The following is a 13,236-nucleotide window of genomic DNA, read 5'->3' on the forward strand; positions in this document are numbered from 1 at the left end:
ACCTACTAAATCAGCTGAGTGCAGCATGCCAAGGGTGATATAATTTGATAAGATACTAAATTAAACAAAAAGCAATGAATTGAGTTTAAAGCGGATGCAAGGGTATGGAAAAATAGAAAATATATAATACAACCTCAAAGGCCAACGCATTTATTGACGTCTTCCTCTCGCCCACATGAAACGTACATTCTTGTATGATTTATAACATAGGATGGTCTTTTGACAAACACATACATTTACAAAATTAGGTATCCACTACAAATGTATTATATTTACCAGAGCACAGCTGTTCAACTTTTGTAAAGCTCAATTGAAGAGAATCATTAATCCACGCCAACATATCATGCCGGCTGAGGTTGTCACTGGTCACAGATGTAGAGTACACGTTTACTGCCATTTTTTTTAAACCTGGAAAAGTAAGTATAAATTTTCAAACATATGTACATGAAGACCATGATAATACCCTCATTCCCCCATAAATAAGTATATTAGATAAGTCTCGAATTGTTCTTCTGTACATTAAATCTATGGAAATAGTTTTTTTCCTCCCATTTAATTAATCAAAACCACCCAATTTTAAGACATTGTTCAAAATATGCACAAGGAATCCATGAAAAACACATTATTCTTCAATTCAATTAGGTTGCATCAATATTCTGGCAAAATTCTATTAAACTCCAGATTTTAAATTAATTGGACAAGCATATAATTTTTTATTTTTTTTTAAATGGTACATATGACCATTCTGAATGAAGCTTTTCCTGTCATCTCTCCTGAACAGAGTTGATTGCCTTTGTCCACATTCCTTCAGCACAGAAACACACCTTAAATGCATTCATTGTGGAGTCCAAATGTTGCAATATTTAACCTGGAAATACATTGAACTTTCATAACCGCTTCTCACGGAATAATCTTTGGACCACTGTTAAAATTCTGATGACTGTGTGCTGTATTCCACGGCCAACATTCTTCCTAGGGCACACACTAAAAACTTTCTCCACATGTGGTTTAAGTACAATTTTGTAAAGCTATTGCATACCCTTGCAAAGCCAATGCATCCTTTCTAGGATACTTAGAACAGTAAGCAGTGTTCGGAAAGTGTTTTAACTAGGGATTTGTACAGCTACAGCAATCTTTCCTCCACTTTATAATGTAGACATTAAAAATCAAAATGTTGTTAGTCTGTTTTTAAACCATTGTACTAAATTATCACATTTTGATGCATGGACTTGTATCACAATGGATTTCCACAATTTCTAGTTTAAGGTATCAATATTAGTCAAATATACTTCCTTTGGGCCCAAATAACTAATTTTATATACTCACCCTTACTAAAATTCCACATCCATGCTTTTGTTCTCAATATTAGAGTGATTTTGTAATTTTATACTCCTATTGATATTAGTTACAGCATCAATGTTTCATTGACAACCTTTGAAAGACCTCAACTTAAACTTTACTGCAAGACCACCAGTTTTGAGTGTCTCAACACAGATTTTTGAAAGTGTCCTTGGCTATTTAGTGTAACTAAATATGTTAGACACAAAAAGCTGGAGTAACTCAGCGGGTCAGACAGCGTCTCTGGAGAAAAGGAATGGGTGACGTTTCGAGTCGAGATGATTCTTCAGATGTTTCAACCCGAAATGTCACCCATTCCTTTTCTCCAGAAACGCCGTCTGACCTGCTGAGTTACTCCAGGTTTGTGTCTATCTTCAGTATAAACCATCATCTGCAGTTCCTTCCTCTGGATTAGATTTCCTCTAACTAAATATGTTGCTCGTCTCAAAAAGAACATGTATACAAACAATTAAACATTTATAGTCATTGAATAATACCACATGGAAACAGACCATTTGGCTTTTATGATCCAAGCTGACCAGGTTTTAGCTCCTCCCATTTGACCGTGTTTGGCCCATATCCCTTAAGCCTTTTCTATCTACGTACCTCATTAAAGGTCTTTTAAATATCCCCATTTAACCTGCATCTATAGTTCCTCTGACAGCTCATCCCATTGACCCGTGACCCTCAGTGTAAAGACATACACTGGTATGTCGCTTAAATCTTTCCCTTTACACCATAAACCTATGCCCTCTAGTTTGCGAAAAGGAGTGTGACCAATCACCTTATCTACGTCTCTCAGCATTTTGTATTCACTGGAATAAAGCAGAACATTCTCTGGGGAGAGGGTGAGCAGCCGGAGGTCACTGTGCACGTTGGTACCAACGACACAGGTATAAAAAAGGTTGATGTCCTGCAGAGTGAATGTAGAGAGTCAGGCAGGAGACTAACAAGCAGGATGTCAAAAGATAGTAATTGCTGGATTACTTCCATAGCCACCTACAAGACAGAGTAGGAAAAGGAGGCAAGGTCTGAAGACGGGAAAGGGGGCAGAGAAGATTTATGAGGATGTTGTCAGAACCAGAAGGGGTGAGCTAAAAGGAGAGGTAGAGCAGACTCAAACTTTATTCCTTGGAGCACAGGACGATGAGCGGTGATCTTACAGAGATGCAGAAGATCATGAGCGGAATAGATTGGGTAAATGCACAAAACCATTTATCCATACGACAGGGGGGAAAGATTTAATAGGAATCTGAGGGGCAACTTTTTTTTTATGGAACAAGCTGCCAAAGGAGGTACTTCAGGCAGGTACTATCACAATGTTTAAAAAACATTTTGACAGGTACATGGAGAGGATAGGATATGGGCCAAACGCAGGCAGGTAGGACTAGTGTAAATGGGACATGTTGGTTGGCGTGGGCAAGTTGTGCACAAGGGCCTATTTGCATGCTGTCTGACTCTATGACTATATAGCTGAGAAGTTAATGTAGTGGTCAGGGATTACCTGTACAAGAGGGACGGGTTGTACCTGAACTGAGCAGGCAGCTATGTGACAGGCACTCTAGAAGGTATAAACTGGTCCGGCAGGGACAAGACCCAAAGCAGCAGTGAGGCAGATGAGAACGTCAACCAATGCTAGTCAATTGTTGACAGATGTCAGATAAATACTTATGTGGCAGGTAATTAAATGTCATGTCATTAGTCAATTCATTTTGCAGGGTAAACAGCAAGAATGCCCAAATGAAATCCTACTTCAATAACAGAACACTAGATAGGCACCAATCAAGGCAAGTCTGAAGAAGGGTCTTGATCCGAGACGTCACCCATGCCTTCTCTCCAGAGATGCTGCCTGTCCCGCTGAGTTACTCCAGCTTTATGTGTCAATCTAAGGCAAACCCAACATTTAGAAAAAATGATCAGACACCTAATTGTAAGCATTTTTCTTGAAGATAGAACAGTTGTGGAACTTTATCAAATGCCATGTGGAAATCATCAGTCATGGTCACTACTGTCTATCCTTATTGAACCCTTGTATGAAATGAAGTCTCACAATTCATGTGGAATCGTGCATTGTGTCATACTTGATCAAATCCTATATCATTGTGTTCCCCATTTTCCCCTTACTGTTTCAATTTGGCTTTTTTTCTTCCTGTCAGCACCAGAGAGGGGAAATCATCACTTCTGAGATATGAGTTTTAAAAACTCTCACATCCACTATTTATTTGCTCTTCATTTATTGTTTTTCAATATCATGCTCTAAAAAAAATGTTCTTCCTTTTTACTAGTTTGAGAAAATACAATTTGATTAAACATGGGAAAATATGCAGGTAAAAATTATTGAACTTTATAAAGCTATTAGCTTTACCACCTCTTGCAAGTTTTTAGGTTCCAGTTTACTGTTTTCTTTATATTCTTTCGAAATTCTGATTAGTTCTCTGTGCCGGAGTCCATTTTTCCCTTTCCCTCGGAATGATGTGTTTCTGCTCTCATTATTTTCATAATTTAATAAATGCACATACAGCCTCTTTGCAAAAGAAAGGATTACTTGTATTTTATTAAAGACTTTGAATACTTCACTCTATTCACAAAAGTACCTACAAATAACCAATTTACTGTGTTCATTTAATTTTCATCTTTTTAAATCTTGCTTTGTGGCTCTTGTTCCCTTTCCAACTAGCACAAAAGCATATGATGGTCATTAATTGAACAATGTTCCCTTTTGGTCAATTAAACAATTCTGCCTTTGCATTCAATTAATGGCTAAATCTAGAATGGACTCTTTTGTTATTGGTTCCTAATAATAGTGTTGCAGGAAATCACAGATCAGACAACATGGAAACAGGCCCTATGTGGCCCACTATATCCATACCAACCATAACCCCCCATCTGTACCAATCTAAGTTATCAGAATCTGGTCCGTAAGCCTTCTGTCGAATGGCAATTCAAATTCTCACCTGGACACACAAATGCAGTGAGAGGACCTGCCTCTGCCACCCATTCAGGCAGTGCATTCAAGATTCCAAACTAACTCGGAGAAGGTGTTTTCCGCCTCATATCCCATCGAAAACCATCACCATTTACCTTAAAGATATGCTCTCTAGTTTTAGACAAATCTGCCATGGGGAAAGTTCCCTTCCATCTATCCCATCTTTGCCTCTCAATTTTGTATACTGCCATCAGGTTCCCCATTAGCCTCTTCTGCTTCAAAGCAAACAAACTCAGCCTGGCCAGTCTCTCTGACTGAAATGCCTTAGTCCAGGCATCATCCCAGTGAATCTCCTCTGCATCTGCTCCAAAGCAATCAGGTATGGCAGCCAGAACTGGACTCATGGCCACACATGAGCAACTGGGGCTGGATTAGATGGGGCATTTGGGTCAGCATGGACAAGTTGGGCCAAAGGGCCCATTTCCATGCTGTATGACTCTACTTCACCTGTGGCCTAAGCAAACTCCTGTAAAGTTGTACCACAATCTTCCTGCTCCCAAATTCTATTGCCAGGCTACTGAAGGCAAGTACAATCAAACTATTCAGAAATCCCAATCATTTGGTATCTGGCTTTCTATCTGCAATTCCAATGGTTCTATTGAAAGACAGGAATGTGGAAACAGAAGGATGCAGCTGCTCAAACTAATGTATTTTAAAGGGCACAATTGATCACCCATGAATCCAAAGGTGAGGTTTCCTGCACTCCCTTTCTGCTCACTGCAGTGCTGGCCTCCACACCCCCCTCCTACTCGCCGGGCATTTTCCCCACACCTCCTTCCACTTGAAGGGGGAATCTAGTCCCGCATTCCTGTTAAATCTAATGGGACTTTGTTGTCCACACTTCATTTGATTTCAAGGTGAAATTATTCTACTGTATGACATTTAAAGAAAAAAAATCATTAAATATGATGGGTAATAGAAACATAGAAAATAGGTGCAGAAGTAGGCCATTCAGACCTTTGAGCCAGCAATGCCATTCAATATGATCATGGCCGATCACCTAAAATCAGTACTCCGTTCCTGCTTTCTCCCCATATAACCATATAATAACCATATAACAATTACAGCACGGAAACAGGCCATCTCGACCCTTCTAGTCCGTGCCGAACACGTATTCTCCCCTAGTCCCATATACCTGCGCTCAGACCATAACCCTCCATTCCTTTCCCGTCCATATAACTATCCAATTTATTTTTAAATGATAAAAACGAACCTGCCTCCACCACCTTCACTGGAAGCTCATTCCACACAGCCACCACTCTCTGAGTAAAGAAGTTCCCCCTCATGTTACCCCTAAACTTCAGTCCCTTCATTCTCAAGTCATGTCCCCTTGTTTGAATCTTCCCTACTCTCAGTGGGAAAAGCTTATCCACGTCAACTCTGTCTATCCCTCTCATCATTTTAAAGACCTCTATCAAGTCCCCCCTTAACCTTCTGCGCTCCAAAGAATAAAGCCCTAACTTGTTCAACCTTTCTCTGTAACTTAGTTGCTGAAACCCAGGCAACATTCTAGTAAATCTCCTCTGTACTCTCTCTATTTTGTTGACATCCTTCCTATAATTAGGCGACCAAAATTGCACACCATACTCCAGAATTGGCCTCACCAATGCCTTGTACAATTTTAACATTACATCCCAACTTCTATACTCAATGCTCTGATTTATAAAGGCCAGCACACCAAAAGCTTTCTTTACCACCCTATCTACATGAGATTCCACTTTCAGGGAACTGTGCAGTTATTCCCAGATCCCTCTGTTCACCTGCATTCTTCAATTCCCTACCATTTACCATGTCCCTTGATTCCATTAGCCCCAAGAGCTATATCTAACTCTCTCTTGAAAACTTCCAGTCAATTGGCCTCCACTGCCTTCTGTGGCAGAGAATTCCACAAATTCACAACTCTCTGGGTGAAATAGTTTTTCCTCATCTCCTAAATGGCCTACCCTTATTCATAAACTGTGACCTGGTTTTGGACTCCCCCAACATCAGGAACAGGTTTCCTGCATCCAGCCTGTCCAATCCCTTAAGAATTTTATGTTTCTATAAGATCCCCTCTCATCCTACTAAACTCCAGTGTATTGAGATCCCAGTTGATCTATTCTTTCATCATATGTTAGTCCTGCCATCCCAGGAATTAACCTGGTGAACTCAATAGCAAGAATGTCTTCCCTCAAATTAGGAGACTATCTAATAGTTTGGAAAATATACTGGTCTGGCAGCAGAGTTAGATAAAGGGAGTTTTAACAATACCCTGCGTACCTTGGTCATCTATGTCTGTGCCACCACCTTAGATTTGTACAAGGTATGGCAAATGTAAAATTTAACAGCAGAGCCTACGGAATCTTCAAAATTAGAGTAGAGGAGGAAGTAACCATGAGCAAGACAGTATATTGGAAAGCAATGTAGAAGAGGTTATAAATTGGACTGGAGCAAAAAAAAAAAAAAAAGCTCCATATATCCCACAAATAGGCAGGCAGGAGTTGCAACAATGGAGACAAGAGGCTGCAACTGCTGGAATCTTGGGCAAATCAAAGTGCTGGAGAAACGCAGCAGGTTAGGCAGCATCCGTGGAGAGAATGAACAGATTACATTTTGGGCTGGGACCCTTCTACACTCTGTTGTTTGTCTATTTCCCTGCTGCCTGACCCATTGTGTTCCTCCAGCACTGTCTTTAACACAACTTACAACAACAAAGAACTGAGTATGTACTGAACGTTTCCAGTATTCAATTTTTTGATCTCAGATTTGTAGCATCTGCAGTTTTTTGATCTAATAGTATATTGTTTGATTTAAGAACAAGTTCAGTCCAGCAAAGGAGAGGTGGTGGTAGATGGTAACTGATTTGACAACCGACAAACACAAAAAAATCCAAGACTGGAGGTGTTGAGAGATTTGAGGCCCACATCAAAAAGAAAATCCATGAAAATGAAAACTTAAATTGACAAAAGGCAATGAAATGTTGGTAAAAAGAGTCAGAACAAGAGGGATAACAATCAATTAGAACAGATTGTATTTCGCACAGTGTTTGGTGATGCACTATATAATGCAATAAGTGTAATTTAATATGAACATCAAACCTGACTCCCATTCCAGAGGACTTCATAGCTGACCCAATAAACCGATTCCATTTTTAACAAAGTCAATCCTATCTGGTGTTTCATAACCACAATTACATTTTACACGTCATTGCCTATACAGCAGTCACAAAAGAACAACTTGTGCAGTTAAGCAGAAATATCAAACCAGCATTTTAAAAGTATGTACAGCACTTAAGATTGAAAGTCAGGTTAATTAAATCATAGATTGCAAGGTCAGTGCCGGTTTCAAGAATACTACAGTTAAGGTATTTTACTTTATTCCAACTGGCACGAGTAAAACCCATAAATTAGAACCATTCTGAAACTTTTGCAGTGAAAAGGACCCACCATTCCTCGTGATCAACTGTTAACATACTTTCTGCACAGTCATAAAGCGAGAGATGACATTCTATATGATATCTCATTTCATAATTCTGATCTCTGAATTATTATCCCTAGATGCTAGAATACTTTATCAAACAACAGTTAAAAATACTCAATTCACCTAGTAAGATAATAATACTGGGGTATTTCAAACAGCCATGAATCTAATAGATTAAGCAGGACATTTCAATATATCTGGAGAGAGCATTTAATTCAGATAACATGAAGGTATTTGCCACACTAAAACTTGATTGGCTTCTATTCAGATACAAAGCAATAACTTTTAACATGGAAAGTGGAGATCTACACCAGTCATCTAACCAAGGTTTGTGACAAATTTACTTTGCAAGATAATGGGCCTTCATTTGTTTTTAAAGTGCAGAACAAAAGCAGCTTTGGAAAAAAACCCGTCAGTGCTCACAAGCAGCTTGAAAAAGATTTTAGGATTATGCTATATCAAATGTTACTAAGCAAACAAAATGAAAAACAATTGTAATAAAGACGACCTGAATCATTGTCTAGATAAAGCAAATCAATTTGGGATATTTGTGATACTATTTGATCAGATGTCTCAATAAAAATCTGCCTCGTCATAAAACACTAGATCCACCAGAGCTTAGTAGTTATTGCAAAAAGAAAGCCAACGTATCCATTCTTATTGCCATTCCACATCAGTTATTTTCTTTCATTTGGGAGTGGCTGATAAATCTGTCCCAGCTTGTTCGTAACTATCAAATATATGCAATGCAATAATAATGTAAACACATTCATATGGTATCTGATGAAATAACATAATCTGGTTTGTTTTGGGAAGGGGCGGTGGTGGGAAGCAGGGGGCGTGTATGACCTGATTTTATTCATTCTCTTATGTGATTTACTTCATTCATAGGCCAAAGGATAAAGAGCAGTGATAGCATGTTGTGTAAGAAGGAACTGCAGATGCTGGTTTAAACCATAGACACAAAAAGCTGGAGTAACTCAGTGGGACAGGCAGCATCTCTGGAGAGAAGGAATGGGTGACGTTTCAGGTTGAAACCCACTGAGTTACTCCAGCTTTTTGTGTCTATCTTCAGCATGATAGCATCTTTCTCAGCACTCGGGCTAAAAACAGTTTAGGAATACCACCATTGAAGAAACTGCACAGCTGACCTCTGGAGTGGACTCTGGAATGACTACACGATCTAAGACTGAGATGGCCACAAAAGAGAAACCCGAAATGGAGGAGATAAAGAACTCGGTAAGAGACTTGAGAAAGGACATTGAAACTGGAAATTTAAAAATGATGGAAAACATGGAAGCCGGTAATCAAAAAATCCTTGAGGGCATTGGGGCTCTGCAAAAAAGAGTTGAGGATGTGCAAGAAGAATTAACGGGGAAAATTAATAAGGTGGCAGAAGAGACCACAAAGATGTTTGAGGCTGTGCATGAAACTGTTTCTGCAAATGTAACTGCGGTGAAAGATATGGAAGTTGCTGTGGAACAGATGACCGGAGATATGCAGGCGATGAACTTAGAATTAGACAGCCTCAAGAGTCAACTAACAAAAGTCTCTGATAAATGTGTCGACCTCGAAGCTCGCTCAAGACGCCAAAATATACGAATACGTGGAGTAACAGAGGGAGCTGAGGGGGACAATGCCTGTGAGTTCACTGCCAATCTAATCAAACACGTACTCAAGCTACCTGAGGCACCTGTAATTGAAGTAGCACATCGACTACCCAGATTTAAACTAAGATCACAAGGAGACCAAGCCTATCCACGATAGATCATAATCAAACTTCGGGATATCTCAACAGTGGAAGAGCTGATGAAAAAAATTAAATACGGAGAGAAGATGATGTACAGAAATGATTCTATTAAACTCCTACAGGACTACCCTTACGAGATTGTGCAAAAGAGAAGAAAGTTCTCACAGACAAGAGAAGCTCTTTACGGTGTCAAGGATGTCATATGCGGAGTGTTTTATCCGGCCAGGATGCGTATCACTTTCAAGGGAGTTTCAAAAACATTCACTAATTCGGAAGAATCTCTTAAATATGCTCAAGAAATCGTGGCCAGGGTAAGAACACAAGAAGATTAATCACGCCACCAAGATGTTATGAACAAACTAATTTGCTTATTCCCCCAATGAGATTATTAGAAGAAAAGTGAAATAACACCAATCCTTAAAAATTATTAAACGCAACAGATTTTCCACGAGACGTGTCTAGACATTATTATCTCCCCTCGAACATTGTGGAATTTAACTAAAGGACACTATGTGTTCAAACGAGGAAAGACTGATAAACATGGGAGTGACGATCTGCTGAGCTGAAAGTGGAAAACATTACAAGGCTTACATAGTTTTACAAAATATAGAATAATTAATAACTAACAATACTAATATAGAAACAGTAATGGAAACTGATAAAAATGCGTTGCCTGCTATTTAACGCAGACAACACTGTAATTACATGTGTTCCGCAGCCCGAGTGGGGAGGGGAGGAGACTCAGGCACCTGGCATAATTCCAGGAGCCTGACTCTGGTTAACCCTTTCAGCGAACAGCTCACTATTAACAAAGTTAAAACCAATTATAAATAGTTAATAGATAAAGAGTGAGGAATATATGTAATTGAATATACGATTAGATTTGATAAGTCGGAATGAAACATATATATATACTGCAACTGGGTGAAATAGAACTGATTTGGAAATGGTACCGACCCCCTAGGTTTAGGGTAATAAAGGCAGCGGGGCTAACCTCATAACATCTACGCCAGAAGCCGTATCGATGTCGAATCCCACAGACGAGTGGGACACTCACTACGGTGTCGAAAACTCAGACACTGTAAATTTACTTGATCTATCTTTTTTTTTTATCACAATATGTCACATCTATGTGGTTTTTTTTCAAGGACAATCGCAGAGGGGAACTACCAAGGAAGTCTATAATATAAACGCCCCCCAAATAACCAGAGTCCTGAGGTATGGATGCACCGCAATAAATAAGGTCATTAAAATTGGTAGAAATGCATGACGACAATCAAAAGAAAATGGGAGGAATCACACTATGTAGTTGGAATATAAGGGGTATTAATCAACCTATTAAAAGGGGCAAGATATTAGCTCAGTTGAAATCATACAACGGACATTTCGTTTCTACAAGAAACGCATCTTAAACATCAAGATCAGACGAGACTGAGGGCGAACTGGATAGGCCAAACATTTCACTCTTCATTCACTTCCAAATCTAGAGGTACTGCAATCATTATTCGTAAAGGAATTCCATTTAAATCAAAGAATATTATATCAGATAAGGAAGGGAGATACCTTATAGTATCAGGAGAAATCAATACTACGCCAATTACGTTGGTAAACATATATGCCCCCAATTTTGATAACCCTCAATTTTTCAATAAAATTCTGAATATAATTGCAGAATTTAATTATCAAAATGTTATAATTGGAGGAGACTTTAACTGTGTTTTAGACCCTTAACTAGATAAATCGATGCAAAAACAAAGAGGTAATATGAAATCTAAAACCAGTGAACTCTAACATACATATATGAAAAACACAAATATAATAGATGTTTGGAGGATTGCAAACCCGACGGGAAGGGATTATTCATTTTATTCAACGGTACATAAAACATACTCACGTATAGACTATTTCCTAGTGGATACAAAATTAATTCCGCATACTATGAACCCTAAATACCACATTAATGCGATCTCAGACCACTCTCCGTTAACTTTTGTTTTAAAATTAGAAGGAATGTCTATGAATAAATCGTTCTGGAGGTTTAACTCGCAAATTTTAAAAGACCCACAAGGGAGTATATATCTAAAAAAACAGATGGACCTATTTTTTGAGATAAATGATACACCAGATATATCCCCCACGCTATTATGGGAATCCTTCAAAGCATTTATTAGAGGAGTCATTATTTCATTTCAAGCTTTTCAAAATAAAAAGAATAAGAATGAACAAAGACATTTAGAAGAACAAATAAAACAATTAGATACAGATAATGCTAAAGATCCAACTATGGATAAACATAATAAAATTTTACTATTGAAATTCAAGCTAAATAAATTACTGTCAGAGAAAGTTATAACACTATTTCAAATTACAAAACAAGAACACTTCGAATTCGGGGACAAACCCCACAAACTTCTAGCACGCCAATTGAAAAAACGGGAAAAGAGAATGCAATACTAAAGATTAAATCAGATAGAGGGGAATTATTAACACTACCCAAGGATATCAATAAAAGATTTGCTCAATTTTACCAGAATCTATACACATCTAAAACGTCAATAGACAATAATAAAGTTTCAGAATTTCTGGATAATTGTAACCTCCCACAATTAGAATTGAGGGAACAAGAGGAACTGGGAGCACAAATTACTTCTAAGGAGATGGAAGACACAATAAACACACTAAAGAACGGAAAAACACCAGGACCAGACGGATTCAGTAATGAATTTTATAAAGCCTTTTACGACATAGTTACCCCACGATTACAGAAAATGTATACATATGCTTTTAAAGAGCAAAGTTTACCTGAAACATTAGCAGAATCAACGATCACATTAATACTTAATAAAGATAAAAATATAGAAGAACCAGGATCATATAGAGCTATTGCTTTGTTAAATACGGATCAAAAAATATTAGCGAAAACACTAGCCAGAAGACTAAGCAGGTATGTTAGTAGACTAATAAATGAGGATCAAACAGGATTTATACCTAAGAGACACTCATTCAATACTTTGAGACGCTTGCTTAACATAATGCACTCACATAAATCTCATGACCAAGAGTTATCTATCATCTCACTGGACGCAGAAAAAGCGTTTGATCAAGTAGAATGGGATTATATGATTAAAGTATTGCAAAAATTCCAATTGGGAGAGAACTTCATCGCATGGATAAAACTATTATATAACAAACCTACGGCTAGAATGCTAACTAATAATATACTATCCTCGAAATTTGAACTATCAAAGGGCAATAGACAAGGATGTTCACTATCACCGCTGTTATTTGCTCTGGTAATTGAACCCCTTGCTGAAAAAATAAGAACACACCCGGATATTTATGGTTATAATACAAAATATTCAAATAACAAAATATCCTTATACGCCGATGATGTACTACTGTACATCACAAAACCACAAATTAGTATACCAAACATATTAAATTTAATTGAGGACTTTGGATCCTTCTCAGGATATAGAATAAATTGGAACAAAAGTGAAATTATGTCGATAAAACCAAAAGACTCAACACACCTCCGGAAATTCCCCTTTAAAATAGCCACAGAAAATTTCAAATATTTGGGAATTGAAATTACTAGAAACTACCATGATATGTTTAAAGCCAATTATAATCCCTTACTTAAGAAACTAAATAATTTGATTAAATTTCCGATGTCCCTAATAGGCAGAATAAACGCTATAAA

General features: G+C 38.0%; 1 protein-coding gene across 1 annotated transcript in view; it reads right to left on the reverse strand.

Moving 5' to 3' along the window:
• The window catches only part of mapre1 (microtubule associated protein RP/EB family member 1), a 41,381-nt gene that overhangs the window by 14,583 nt on the left and 13,562 nt on the right, over nucleotides 1-13,236 (reverse strand). The window contains exon 2 of the mRNA XM_033041313.1: nucleotides 277-408. Coding sequence (XP_032897204.1) covers nucleotides 277-397 — 121 coding nt within the window. The 5' untranslated portion in view covers nucleotides 398-408. The remainder of the gene's footprint in view (nucleotides 1-276; nucleotides 409-13,236) is intronic.

The sequence above is a fragment of the Amblyraja radiata genome, chromosome 23 (genome assembly GCF_010909765.2).
Source record: "Amblyraja radiata isolate CabotCenter1 chromosome 23, sAmbRad1.1.pri, whole genome shotgun sequence".
NCBI lineage: Eukaryota > Metazoa > Chordata > Chondrichthyes > Rajiformes > Rajidae > Amblyraja > Amblyraja radiata.